The sequence below is a fragment of the Oenanthe melanoleuca genome, chromosome 1 (assembly GCF_029582105.1).
Source record: "Oenanthe melanoleuca isolate GR-GAL-2019-014 chromosome 1, OMel1.0, whole genome shotgun sequence".
In the NCBI taxonomy this organism is placed as follows: Eukaryota; Metazoa; Chordata; class Aves; order Passeriformes; family Muscicapidae; genus Oenanthe; species Oenanthe melanoleuca.
In genome coordinates this window covers 5,354,023-5,369,089 of record NC_079333.1, presented here as the reverse complement: position 1 = coordinate 5,369,089, position 15,067 = coordinate 5,354,023, and the positions used below count along the sequence as shown (strand labels likewise).

The window sequence follows — 15,067 nt, the reverse complement described above, 5'->3', positions numbered from 1 at the left end:
ACACCTGAGAGAGCTCAAAAGGTGACAACAGGCTGCCAGAGCACCTGTGGTCATCTGTGGCATGCTGATGCAGTTTTTCAGAGGACAGGGAGACCAACATTAACCCTCTGATAAATAACTTTGGACCTCTTTGCTTCCATGCAGCAGCACAACAACATAAAGAAAACTGATCCCTCTATACCTTCTCACCCTCAGTATGTTTGGCATTACAAGTTAGAATCAAGAAATGCTTTTGGTAAGAAATGGGTGTATAAAAATCCTGCTCTCTTGAATAGGCAGCTAAAAATAAAGGATGTCAGGGTCTGAGAAAGTTAAGTGCTCAGAGCACATCGTGCCTAGCACAGAGGCATTCCTGCCCAGAAAACCCTGCCTGCCATGACACACTTCCCCAGGGCAGGCATCCCTAGCTCTACATTTCTTTGGAGAGCCCTAAATTATCATTTTAACTCTCAAGTAGCAAGGAATAAAGCCCTGAAGGGCGCAATATGTTGAAACACAATGTCAAGGAAAGGAGCAGGGCAGAGCAGGGACACTGAAGGGCATCCAGCCCATTACCACCAACTCAGTCATCCACCATCCCTTAAGGCACAGGCTCATTCAGACTTCAAATGGGGAGCAGAGCAGCCCCACCTCTTGCCTCCTCAGGGTAAAAATCGTGCTTCTCTCTGCATTCTAAAGCGCCTTTGTTCGGGTTTGCCCTGTTAGCTCTGGCTTTTCTTTGTAGCTCTCCAGAAACATCTCTTGTTGATGGCAAGGGCAAGTGGGGCGGCTAATCCCACTCCATTAGCATCCCCTGAAATACTCCAAGGACTGGGATGCTGCCGGGGTGCAGGTGGCCAGAAGGCGACTCTCACTAAGACAGCAGGACTTCTGGATGCGTGCACACACATCCAGCCCCAGAGCCGTCTGCCATCAATAAAGCCTGCCAGAGGGGGGAAGAGGATAAACACACAGCCCACATGTGGCTCCAAAGGAGATTTTTCTCCTACAGGCACAGCTTTCCCAATGCCAAAGGTCTCCACTGCTCCTCTTTTCTGAAGGTGACACAAAACTGCTGAAGTGGGGGGAGCATGTTATGTGTAAAAACAACTGAGCACCATCCCACCAGGGCAGGGGGGTGGATGGGACACCCCCAGCCCCCCCTGCTCCTCGGGCTGCAGCAGCACAGCCCCTGATACCCCAGGGGGCAGACAGAAGGTTGACAGAAGCCATCCCCTCCTCATATGATGACCCAGCAGTGCCTGCAGCCCTCTCATGTTCCTTACAGCCCTCCTTCCCATTACACTTCCCATTTATAAACAGCTGTTTGGCAGTATTACTAATGAGTGCTGCATGGAATAATGTTACATTTCCCACCACATTACTATTTTATCTTCTACCCTCCCCACCTCCAGCTGCTGATTTCCTTCCACCACCCCCAGCCTGGAAAGCAATAATACATTGCTTCATTTTATTCAGGCTCTAGTTCTCTGATAGCACAAACAATTTACTTACAAACCATGCAAAAAACAAAAAAACAAAAACCAGAAAGTTTTTTTTTTTTTAAATTAAATACTGTTAAACCCACTTGAAAAAAAATACTTGCTGAAGGAATATCAGCTGGAGACTGCTCTCTGACTTAAAATAATCCCACTGCACCCAGGGAAATCCTCTTAAACCTATATCAGATAAAGATTGTAAAACTGTTAGAGGGCTAAACTGACAGGCCAGTCACAGAATCAAGACGGAAAATTTCTGTCCCCAACTTCCCCTTACCAAGGGGCAGCTCTGTCCCAGTGCAGGTCAGCTTTCCTTCTCAGCACATAAAGCAAATCCCTGCACCACCTGGAGGAATAGGCTGCCATGGGACTCTACAGCACCAAAATATTGCCTTCCTTTCCCACCTCTCCTGTGGGTAGCAGAAGCAGGGCAGAGACCCTCTAGAGCTTTAAACCTAAAGAAATTTCATCTCCCCCTCCCCTCCCACCCTTCTCCCCCAGATGCTCAATAGCAGCATCTCTAATTAGAGATAAGGAGTCCAAACCAATGGAGCTAGGGGTAGGAAGCAGTAGGATTTCAAGTTTGGTGCTGTCTGAGATGACAAAAAGGATCTGATGTAGATTGGTAAGATAGGAGATACCAGGCTTGCACCGGCCACAGTTTGACTTTGCTGGTTTTGTAGTTTTTCAATAAGAAGATGTGCATCCATACCACAGGGAGCATTTTGTGGCACAGGGCTGAGCAATAGGTACTGCATTCATCCTCTACTACATGAGGACTCCACTGTTCATCACCAGACCTACTTATTCTCCAAGAGAACTCAAGGAAAGCATCAGCATGAACAGCAGAAACAGCTGTCCCTGCCTCTCAGGGCAGCAGAGCGACAGAAGTGCAGAGCAACCAAGTCTGAGGGGCTGGAAATAAAGAACAAATAAAGCAATCCTCCAGGGAAAACAAATTAAAAAAAAAAAAAAAAAGAAAAAGAAAGAGGAGTAGGAGGAAGAGTAAGCACAGCAAAAACCTCCCCAGGGAGGCACAGCAGGAAAAACAGGCGACGTGGAAGGCGAAGTTTTCGGCGGTGCAGTTTCTCGGTGCTGCAGCTGGCTGGAGGCATGGGGACTGTACTCCACTCTCAGAGCTCACTGAGCAATTGCCAAGGCAGGGGACGGGTGCCATATGTTACCAGCTGCGCTCACAGTCGCCGCTTTCCCCGTTTAACGCTGAGAGACTCTTTGGAGGCACAGGAGCACAGAAACCTGCACACTCTGTGCCTCTCCCCCGCCGCCCTGTACTCCAAAAAGGCTGCCAGAAATGCCAGCAGGCAGTGCCAGTGACACTGGGTCCCCATGCCAGGGAGCTACCAGGCTGTGCTGGCTGCTCAGTACCCAGCATTGGCAGGGAGGAAGAAGAAGAAGAGATGGGTGTCCCTGAGCTCCCCTCCAGCCCCTAAAAAGCTGCCAAGTGCACAGGAGGCAGGAGCCAGGCTCTGCCCATCCCACTTCACAGCCTGCTGGCTCCACCACCTGCTCGCCCGACCCAGCCCAGCTCCTTCTGCCTCTCCTTTTGTGAGCAGCAGTTTCCTTTTTATCTTTCAGAGCTTCTCACAGTTGTGCACATAGTGAAAAGGTAATCATTTGTCGGGGAGAAAAAAGGGTCTGGGACTGGCCAGACAACATTAGGAGGAAATGTTGAATTCAGGAAGGGAGATAGCATTAAACTGTTTTCGACACCAGACAACCTTTTGCCCCAGGTGTGAACCTAGGATACTGAGTAACCCACTGGTGGTAGAGCTGGTCTGCAAATGCACCAGGATTTCTGACTAAAGATTCTTCTGTCCTTGAAAACCTCTGCATCCTTTATCTCTTCTCAGCACATTATGTCAATATACACAAACAACCTGTGCCACCAATCCCTCCTCTCAGGGGGACAGACTGAAACACATCCTATAGAGCATGACAATTATGATTACCAAACACCTCGTTTTACCAGGAACTGGCAAAGCAAGTGGGAAGAGTCAGCAGGAGAAGCAAAAAGAAGACACGGTCTGAGCAAGGCTGTGTTTTCAGCAATTCCCTCCAGGGCAGCAGAGGACCCCAAGCCTTGCAGCATCCTTGACACTGAGGAGGCCAAGGGCTCAGCAAAGAGCAAATGCCACATTCCCATCAACCTGAGAGGAGCCAGACTCGGCTCAAGAGCAGACTGGAGGCACCACTCTGAGCCTTCAGAAAAGAGGCTTTTTCAGGAAAGACTGCTTTGGCTTTCAGAGATCATTTTAGCTGACTGTCCTGATGTTACCATTCAGGCTCAGCACTGCACAGAAACCCAGCCAAGCAAAACACTGCAGCTCTTCAGAGTCTGAAGGCAAGTCAGCATTCAGGATTCCATGCCTGCCTTCCTGACAAGAAAGGGATGCAGAAAGAAGCAAGAGGGCTCATTTTAAAGACAAGACAAGATCTTTGAGCAGGGGGCTGTGCAATTGCCTGAGGCTGTATTAATTTACATTTTTAGAAATGCTTTTTAGAATGCATTTTTTTTTCTTAAAACACAAAAAAATAGGTACAAGTGTACAGATATGTTCAAAAATGACACATATTCTTATTGTAATTGTTCTCCATATGCTAGCTAAATTTTAAAGAGTACCTCTGCCTCAAACCTCTTCCTATATGAGACAATATAGGAAAAAATATAGGGAATACAGTGATGTGTTCCACATGTTTCTAATCCAGGTTTTTGAGAAATGGGTAGGTGGATGGCATTAAAAAAAGGAAAGAATCAGTTCCCGAACTGAGAGCCCTTCCCACAAAGCATGTCATGCCACCAAGCTGCTTCTGGTTTTGAGGGACAGGGCAGAAAGGCGAGGGAGGGGAAGAAAAAAAGTGAAGAAAGAAACAAAAGAGTGGATACAATGGATTACCCATTTTTTAGGTATAGTCTGCCCACAATTTGTTCCATTTTTCCTGCACATTCACAGGTATAGAAGTGATGTAACACAAGAATAAGAAAGTAAAAATCAGGCAAGCAATTCCAACAGGAAAGCACAGGGGATGGTATACTCAACAAAAGAGAAATAACTGGAAGTGTTTAGCAGGAAAACACAGTAACATGGGATGAGATAAAGACACACAAAACGAGCGAGCCCTGTCCCATATGCGAGGACACGCACAGAGATTCCTGTCATAAGCCATCAGCTCAGACAAAAGAGTGGTTTGGGAAGCATAGGGAACAACCAGCCCAAGGAATTCACTGCCAGACTGTACATGACTAAAGCACAGGGTTCCCTGCCCACGGCACTGCAGATCACCAGCCCCCCAGTCTGGCAGTGCCTATCAGCCTCACAGCTTCTGCTGGGGGAAAATTGGGGGAGCTTAGGCAGCTACACTTTCAAGATAGCAGAAATGACTAAGCAGGACAGGAGATGAATCCTATTCAGCATTATTACCAGGCAGAGCTGAAATATAAGCCTTTGTTTTTAACTCCCGCTATCTGAGGAGCTCAAAGCCCATCACAATTATTTAGCTTAGACTTTGTGAAAAGGCTTGTGTGCTATTATCCCTAATTTTACCAGCTGGAAAACAGTGAGGGAGATGGATTGTGCCATATCCAGGGACATGCAGAAAGTTGGCAGCATAACAGGGCTGAATGCCTGTAGCATCACAAACCAGGTGCAATTCCCCAGGCTGTGGCCACAGGAACTGCCAGAGGTAAATATGTTTACTCCTCCCCACTCCTCCCCATTAACAGACAAATACTTCCTTTCCATCCATAGCAGGAACAGAAAGAAAAAGCAGAGGAGCATAGGTCAATTTTTTGGTGAAGGTTACTACAGAGAGAATTAAGCAAGTAAAGGAGGACAGTAAGAACAAAATACCCTGTGTCTAGTTGCAAAGGACCACCTATAAGAAAGCATTTGATTTTTTTTTTAAATCTCTTTTTAATGTCAGCTAAAGGGTAATTTGAAAGTGAAGGACATTTTACTCCTCTGGGGAGCTAATTACTGCAACAAGCACAGCCCAAACAGGCAAAGATGAATGTAACTCCCACAGCACAACACCAATCCTGCAGCTCACTCTGGTTAACTCACACAGCTTGGCCAGACAAGGCACACACACGTTTCATGGAAGTAGCCAAGCCAAGGAGACAGACTAAGAGAGATTAGGACATCTGTGCTTAGGATTTCCAAGTTCCACCTTCAGACACCAGAGCAGAGAAATAGAGACAAACTCCTGCAACCTCACTAGAGGAAATAAGAAGATGAAATAGAAAAAATATACCAGAAAAAAAATAGAATTTGGAGATGTAAAATAGGTCCTTGGTGTTCTCACCAGGTCGAGATCATCAATTGTTATGCCATTATTTAGCTCTGACACTCCCAACTCGTTTATTTAGCACCAACCATCCAAAATGCTGCCTGACAGTGGTTCCTTTCTGCAATGCAGCCAAGTAGCTCATCACAGGACAGTTCAGGGTGGAAGGGACCTTGTGGGTCCATAGTGCAGCTACAGGGTCAAGCAGGGTCAGCTATAAGGTCAGACAAGGCCACTCAGAGCTCGATCCTGTCAGGTCTTGAAAGCCTCCAGAGATGAAGCCTTTGCAACCTTTCAGGACAGGCAGAACTGCTTATTTCGATTTTTGCCCTGTTGTTGCTCATTGCAAAAAGCCTGGTCTCCCCAGGACACAAGCTGCTCACTCAAGTACAGTGATAAACACTTTTCCCTGTCTCTCAGGTGAAGACAAAGAAGAAAAAATGCAGCACAGAAAGAAGAGCCCCCAAAGACCTCTATCAAAACTGGTAGGTCCTTGTCTCTGAGACTGCCATCTCTCTCGTGGACACCTGCCTTAAGCAAAGCCACCTTCAGCCCTGTTGACAGCTGGAATAAAGCATCAGCCAGTGAGGTCCACGTGCCCCACATGGAGAGAAGTGACTGCTCTCATCCAGGCTGCCAGGAGCACTCTGTGCTTCCCAAATCCAAACTGTGACGGGACTTTCTCCTGCCTGCTACACACTCTTTCACTCTCAGCAGAGAGATTCCAGAGGTTTTTGGTGGAAAGCCCAATAAAAGAGATGCTTTCTTCTCCTGAAGGCTTCAGAGACACACACAGCTCCTTTCTTTCCAGTGCCAAGTGTCTGGCCTGCATAAATCTTCCTTCCACCTCCCATGCCACCAAAGCCTCTCAGACACATCTGTCTACATGTCCTACACCTACACATGTCCTGCCTGTCCCAGCCACAGGCTTGCAAGTGGCCACACAGTTACATGCCACAGCTGCAGGGCACAGAGGATCCTGAAGACAACTCCTCAAGGCATGGTCTAAGTGCCCATGGAGTGAGTCCTGGTCTGCAGAGAGCTGTAAGCACCTTGGGCAGCTCAGCATTAGGAGACAAGACTCCAGCACGAAGAGCCACAGCCAGCCCTGACCTCAGGCACAGAGGCAGATGGCTCTTCACCCCATCAGTGCCCTTGCCCACCACCACTCCCAAGCTTGGCACAGTGTAGAAACTCCACCACAATAGGGCTACCAGCCAAAAAAACCACACAGAGCCCCTGGGAGCTATCACAGGTAATGCAGGACACAGGAGAACAGGGCAGAGACCAAAGCACCAACCCACTCTGGCAGGATGAGACCAGTGAGAAATAGCAGAGAGAAAAGTGTGACCAAGCTGGCAGACAGCCACTGAATTGCTCCTAGCTAGCATGAAGCCTGTCTGCCCTCTGTGACCTAAGCCTGGCTGGAAGAAGGTCCTGGAGACCATCCCTGCACCACAGCATCCCTACCACCAGCTCCACAGCAGCTCCTGCCCACTGCAAAGGCAGCTCTGTTTGAGTGCTCCTTGTTTCTCAAGTCTGCACTGACATTGCTTCTTCCCAGTCTGCGGGGACTGTGGTCTCTTCCCATCCAAACCCCTTTCATTTTTTTGCTTTAACTTGTTTAGGATTGACGCTGTACAGCTGCCTCCCCCAAAATAAAGACTAAAAGAGCTGCCACCTCCTCAAGTGCTTTGAAACCTTTCGTCCCGCTCTATCATAACCTGTTTAAGAAAAACCTCAAAGCTTGATTTCTTCCCTCAAATCACTTACTCTGAAAAAGATCTCAACGTTTTTGGGAGCACAGATGAAAAAACACTGAGATAAAAGTCTGAAACTTCTGAAGAGGTTAGACCTGGGCCCCTTCACTGTTACCTAAGTAAGGGTACAGGCACACAAACAATTCATAGCAGAGACACAGTGGAGTACAAATTTGCAGTGACTCACGCTCTTTGAAGGAACTGCCATGTGCTCAGTTCTACCCTGCAGCAAAACACAAGTTTACCATCAACAGGAGAAGCACAAACCAGCACCTCCATTTGCATAGCACTCCTGCAGCTTCACCAACTAAATTACTGGGCAGAAACCTCCTCTTCTGCCCATATTTCAAAGAGTTAAGAAAAGGGATAATTCCAATGACAGCCTGGAAAATAATGTTGTCTTGTCAGTGGTGATGCTGTGCTTCTGGAATGTTTCTTTCCTTCACCTGCAAATCCTTTACTCACCTTAATTTCTTAAAAAAAATGAAGGGATAGCCCACATACTTAGCACAGCCAACAACAAGGACTCCAATACAACTGTGTGCATTGTCCCCAGATCCACGATTTAATCAGTCCAATTCCAATTTTGAAGCTCCCCTCTTCAGTACACTCAAGTGTTTTCCCAATTCAACCATAAAGTCAAAATTCTCACCAGATGCTTAGAAGCCTGGTAAGGCAAGGCAAGTCTTCAGCCACTAGTGCCTAGCTGGACTCTAACGTGTAGGATCTCTCTTTAGTCACCATACAGAACAATGCACCTAACTTAAAGATGGACTGCTCTCCAGATCTGTCCTTTTCTGTCTTCTGATGGCAGATATTGCCTGGACATCTACCTTAGGCAGTGAGTCTGGTGTTAAATGGGTGGCAGACAACTCATGAGGTCTTCCAAAGTATTTTCCTGCCACCCTGAGTAAAAGAGCATGAACCAGCCTCAGCAATTTTGTGTCACCCTCAGGGAACTGAAGCCCGAAGGCAAACAACAGAGTCGCAGACATGGCTAATCCTTTCTCATAAATCAATCACAAGGCCCTGGTTCCACAATACCCTGAAGAGCTGCACCCCCTCTTTTTTTTTCCCCACCTCCCTCAGCACCTGAAACTCAGTCTGAGATGTCCCAAATTCTTCTCCTAACACATCTCACAGCCCAGGCATAACTCCATCCTCCCAAAGATGCAGCTCAGAGGGAGATGAGAAGAGGAGCAGTAAGATACAGAAAGGCTTGTTTTTGAAGCAATTGAAGGAAATTGGAAAACTAGAAGAAGATTAAGCCTTGATACACATGCTTGCATGGCAAAAGGCCTTTGAACCACATGACTTCAATGAGATTAGCACTTGTGTTGCATGCCTAAATTCAGATAAGAGTTCCACAGAGTGCCTGGGGAGCACTTCTTACTCCAGGCCATCACAGACATCAGGTCCTCAAAGGGGTATTAGACAGTGGCCAAAGTCTCAGTGAAGGAAAAAGAATCTGGAGAGGTGACACCAATAATGGGAGAGGGACAGCCAGTCATGCTTGGTGTTCATGATGTGGAGAGAAGTGTGCTTTCAAGTCAAACTGGCATGTCTCTGAAGCTGACAAGATTATTTTTTAGCAGCCTCAGAGCCCTGGAGACACAGCCCTCAACAATGCTCAGATGGCAGGAGCAGAACATCCCAGCTGCTCTGCTGCAAGCTGAAACGCCCCGGTGCAGACAGCAGCCCCATGTGCTGCTGCACCAGTGTCCCATCCAGCTCCCCTGCCACAGGGCTGCATTATGTAAGAGGAGAAACTCCTCCTTCAGCTCTTCCCTCAAACCACAGGACACAACAATTCCAAGGTCCCAGAGCAGCAAGCCTAAAATCAACATTCCTTCAAACCCATCCACTTCACACATAAGTGGAGAGAACAGAGATGCTAACAAACCTGTCTCCCTTCAGGCTTTGCTGCTGCCAGAAAAGAGCCACTCAATATAATGAGTCAATTAAAAATTCATAACGGGATGAATGAAAAAAAAAAAGAAAAAGTTTGGTTCTTTTTCTGAGAAAATGGAAAGAGTAACTCCTTTCTGTACGTCTTCTTGCACACTGTCTGCAGAAACAAAACCAGCCTGAAAACCCCCAACCTACAGTTGAGAGCCAAAAGAGCATAAAACCAGAAAGGACATGAGATCTGCCCAGCGCTGCAGAGAGGAGCCCATTTTCCTAGAAGGATTTCAGGGTCCAGCAAAGTTGAAGTCAGCACCATATCCCATGAGTGGGAGGCAGAAGGAAGGCTCTCTCTAAGGGTCTGCTGCCTACAGGTCATTGCTGGGAGCACTCTGAAAAATTCAGGTTCTGTCAGAGTTTGGCTAACCCACAGGAGGGGCCCTACATAGCTGCACATGTTCAAAATGCAAGTGACCCTAAGTCTTTTCCAAAGTGAGTTTTCAGAAATTAATTAAGCTAACCAAATTAGGGCCCAAAATCCTGAGCACAAGCATCCATGAAGGGGCATAATGTGATTTAACTAATCCACTAAAAGTTACTTTAGATCAATTTTCTTCAGTGTCTCTGACACATGTAAGCCCCAAAGCCAATATCCTCCAAGCACTGCTCCTGGGGGTCTACAGATCCCAAATCTTACTGGTTTGTAGCTATGGAAACGGAAGGACAGAGCAAAAACAGATCAAGTCAGCTTTGGCTCCCCAGACTCATGAAGAGCAGTGGAGAAGCTTCCCACTGCCCAGCCACTGGATGTGCTGACTGTGCTCAGCTCCAGCTCTTTGGCAGAGCAACCCAGAATCCATCCAACCCCACCCTGCCCCCAGGCACGTTTTTTCAGAGGGTGTTGGTTTCAAAGGGTTTCACTGCCCAAGGTGATTTAACAGCAGCAGCTCTGACTCAGTCTTGTTTAAACTACAGTGGGAACTGCAAATCCGGACACCTAAAGCAAATTACAGAACTAGAAATAAGAAAAAAAAAATACTCAGGCATCAACTCCCCCAACGACTCATGGACATCAGATGGCAAAAATGGCACCTAAATAAGCACTTACACCCATGCTGTGGAGCTCCACCTGTGAGAGTGACTGGGCTGGCACCCCAGAAGGAAAGAGGCCACACAAAGCTGGAGGCAAGAAGCTCAACCCAAAGGAAGGCTATAGTGAATGAAATCATATCCTGGCTCGTTTCACACTGGATTTCTTGTGTCAACACAGCCTGAACTAGCAACACCACCATGGGCTGGATAATGTTAAAGTGGTTTCCAAGCTGCAGGCTCACAGACACCTCCTAAGGAAAGCAAGCCTGCTTCTGTCTGTGGGCTTGAATTTGCTAGAGGGGTGTCTCTGCTGAAAAGGAGCTCTCTTAGGGGTCTTTCAGCCAAAGACTTGGATAGAAGCTATTGGACTGCTGTTAGCTATGTTAGACACTTCCAACACTTTCGAGATAGAGAAAGCAAGCTGAAGCTTGAAAATGTCACATCTTCTAGACAAAGAGGTGCCATGGAAATACTCCAGATTTTAAAGCATCTGTTTTTGATTTTTCTAATGAAAAAAATAAAATTCCAAACCAGCTTCTCCACACTCATCTACAGACAGCTCAATCTGCCCAATGGTTGTTCCAGGATGCATTTAGCACTGCAGTAAGAGTCTGAAGATGACCATCTCTCCTGCTCCCTTTTATGTGCTGCTCATGACTACTCCTCTCATCCAGGCTCAGTTATTTCACCACCTTTGGCAAGCAGCTGTCTTGTCTGTGACTCGTGCCATCTGACACAGGCTCCCTGCTCCTTTCCCTCTGTATAAATCAGTTCCACATCCCTCTTGCTTTCAGCCCTGGCTTCAGACATTCCTCTGCACAGCTGTGCTGCCTGGGGTCTCATTTCAGTGAAGAAAGCTTGCCATTTCCTGCACCTCTACCTGTGATTTCCTGCAATCCATACCACTGTGCCACCTCCTCTCTGCTCCAGCTGTCCCTCACAGGATTTTCACCTGACAGCCTATGCAGACCCCACACTGCACATGGGGGGATGATGAATTTGGAAAAAACAGAGGTCTCTCTGAGTTCCTCAGAGAGAAACCAGCAAGTTCCAGTGAAGGCTGAAAAACACAGTCCTAGATACTAGCGTTGAAAATAAGTTTCTGTAGAGACTCCAGGAACATAGTTTTAGACATAATAAAGCTATAATAAGAATATTGCTTACATTTTTTAGAATGAACAAGGTAGACCATATGTGTAGTTTATATGTATCTGGGTGTGCTAAGAAACTACAATTCTAATAAGTTAAGAAGAAATGGTTCGAGTTTGTGTTTTTAGCTTGTTGGGTAATTTGTGTATAAGAATCTATGCACTGGGGAGAGATTCTCACTTGCTCTTGTTCTCTCTTTCTTCCCCCCCCCACCCCACAGCTATCATTCTCACCCAGAAGAAGACAGGAGCTGCTGCAGCAACACCAACTTCCCAGGACCTCGACAGGAGCAGCTTCTAATTGGGATTTCACTTCTCTTTAGAACTCTACACTGAAAACTTTTAGCACGGACTTCAACTCAGAGCCTCAGGACCAGGTCTCATGATTCTCAGGGAAGTCTGAATCCATCAGGACGGTGCCAGCAGGTGCAGGAGCAATTGCTACCCGTTGCTATAGGTTCACACCATGTCTTGGAGTGCTGTGAACTCCCTGGTGTTTATATTCTTTAGCTCACTTTTCATCTCATTTTGTGTTCCTGTTTGTCTGTAAACACACAAGCTTGTCAAGCACGTTTACTTTTCACTGCCAGGGTAAATCTCTCATACCAGCCCTGCACAAACACCTCTCCTTGTCCCCTCTGCTTCTCTTCCACACTTCCCTCTTCTCTTCCGTTAGTTGCAACTCTGCCTCTCGAGTCTGAGGCGCCTTCACAATGAACAACTTCATAGCAACTAGTAACTGCTCAGCTCTTTAAGGAAAGCCGACAGTGGGAGGTTCAAGGGTGTGACAGGCCAGCTTACCCACGAGGTCCATCTTGGCGCTGTAGCTGCCGAAGTACCTCTCGTCGGTGTTGGGCGTGTGGCACTCGTACTGGCCGGCGTCGCGCTCCTGCAGCTCGCTGATGTGCAGCCGCACCGCGTCCCCCTGCAGCCGCTCCACGAAGATGCCGCGGCCGCGCACGCGCTGCGTGTAGATGGCGTAGGGGAACGAGGGGTCCACGGTGCTGACGATCTGCACCTCCCGCTCGGGGGCCGAGGGCAGGTAGATGGACCACTGGAAGTTCTGCTCGGCCGGGCCCTGGTAGCCGCTCACCTTGCACCACAGGGTGACGTGGGAGCCCTCCGTGCGGTACAGGGGGCCCTGCTGCACCGTCACTTGCCGCTGGGCCAGTGCCATGCCTGGGGGAGAAGAGCAGCCCGGAGTTACTGACCAGCAGAAATCCCCACACCTACAGCCCGGATATGTCCTCGCCCTTCCATGGCCACGTTGGACAAAGCAAGTCCTCGCACCCCATTTTACAGCTCGCACATCACAGAATTCTTGCTGACTCAATGGAAGTGTTTTAAAAAACACTTTACCCTTTGAGTTTACTTAAACCCCTTGTCTGGAAGCAGTAAGAACCCAGGTGTGAAAGGGCAATGCACCACAAATCAGAAACTCAAGGTGACAGGTCTTTGTTTTCAGTACTTTTACTTTCCAACTCTAATCACCCCATGTGCAAGCCAGGGGGCTACACCCCCTCTCCTTTGGTTGCTGAACCATCCAAGTCCAATGCCCCAGGCACTCATCCTCCATCAGCAAACCTGCCAGAAGCTTTACCTGGTACAAAATCCCATTCTTTTTCCCCAGACCCAGCACACCTTCTCCATTGTCTCTAATGCTTGTAAAAGCACACAGAGAAATATCAGGTTTCTGGCACTGCCTTCCCAAGTCTATCTGAAACATATTTGAATTGGTTTTGTTTAGTACATAACAAACCCAATTAAAGCTAACAGAGGGAGTGGGCACATTACACTAAAGCTCAGTGCCCCTGGCTGCTGGTGTGCTGTACACACACAAACGTGTGCAGCACAAAACAAAGACAGCCCCGCAGCACGGCCATCCGCTGGATTTTTACACAGATTATGGATGGCTGGCCCTTGGGCTCATGGCACATTACCAGCACAGCCCTCCAGGGGCCGGATAAATTACAGCCATCTATCTTGTTTGTTGCTGCATCAAAGGCTCGAGGTCTGGAGACCACGGTGGGTGTTCATCGGTTATTGAGTTACCAGCAGCATGCACACATGGCAAGGCCAATCACCCTGGCTTCTGTGACTGCTTGCTTGAAGCCGATTTAAAGCAGGTCCTGCATAATCACGTTTGCAAATTTCATCCTCTCTGTGCGTGTGTACGTTGGGGGTTTCCCCTCCTCTCTAATTTTCAACAATAATGCTCAAGTCCAGAGAAGAATTTAAGCTTTCAAAAACTGGCATCCTGCAGGTGAAGAGGTAGCCTTGAAGCTGGGGTTTATTGATTCAATCCTGCCCTCTGAACATCGATGTCCAGAAACGAAGTTTTTCTCCACAGCCAGCCTGGACTGGAGCCAGGAGAGATGGTTCTTAGCAGCTTAAAACAAATTGTGAAAAATGGGTTCAGCACATCCATCAGGGCATGCAGCTGAACAGATGGAGTGCAATTCAAACTATTAACTTGGGCTCAGCTTGCTGCTGCTCCAAATTATGTTTCTTTTTACTCTTTATGAAATAATGTGATTTAAGGGGAGGACGGGGAAAGCTAGCACATTTGAAACAAACAGGGAGAGGAAAAACAGAGGCAAACACTCCCCCACTGTTTGCTGTACCAATCTCTTCATCCTGGGGAAAGATACTACTAGGGACAGCTAACACATCTAAGGTACAGACAGCCTCTTCTCTCACCCCACAAAGGCCAAAGGACAAAGCAAATACTACAGCCTTTGAAGTGAATTGTTTTGAAAACAGCAGGAAGGACAAGATCTTTATTACACACCTAAAGACAGCTCATAATCCAATTTCTGTATGCACATGTAGCCTTGCTACAGCATACACATATCCCACCTGCAATGACAATTATAATTGCACCACAAGGCAAATGTGCAGTGGTAGGAATTAAAAGTTCCACACAGAACACTCAATCAGGTATTTCTCAGCTAAGTGCACAACTTTGTTTATCAGGCTTTTAACAAGGTGCTGGATTTTTACATAGGAATTTTCCAGTTATCTAGTTTTAGAATATCATTTTATCAGGGATGGGTATCAGACTTTCCAAAGCTCACTGGAAGAACCACAACCCCAGGGATCCACAGCACAGATTTTTGTTAGATGTCAAATCTCACCACCCTCACAGCCAGCACTAACATGGGCTTCCTTCTTCCCTTGCCAGTGACCTTCATTGTAACTCTGCCTGGGGTTCTCCTCCAGCTTCTGATCAGACCCACTTTCTACACTCCTCCTCTTCTATTTCCCCTTGCCCTGGATTGCTGCACCTTCCTAAAGCAGCCAAAAGCAGAGAGAGTTGAGAGCCAAAGAACCCCTTGCTTCCCCTTCTGGCTCCAGGAGCCTAAGAAGCTGAGGGACA

General features: G+C 47.5%; 1 protein-coding gene across 2 annotated transcripts in view; it reads right to left on the bottom strand.

Annotated features, from left to right (window-relative positions):
* IGSF3 (immunoglobulin superfamily member 3) overlaps window positions 1–15,067 on the bottom strand; it is a 94,944-nt gene that overhangs the window by 55,807 nt on the left and 24,070 nt on the right. For both annotated transcript variants that reach the window (XM_056498243.1, XM_056498252.1), the window contains exon 2: window positions 12,490–12,867. In XM_056498243.1, coding sequence (XP_056354218.1) covers window positions 12,490–12,867 — 378 coding nt within the window. The remainder of the gene's footprint in view (window positions 1–12,489; window positions 12,868–15,067) is intronic.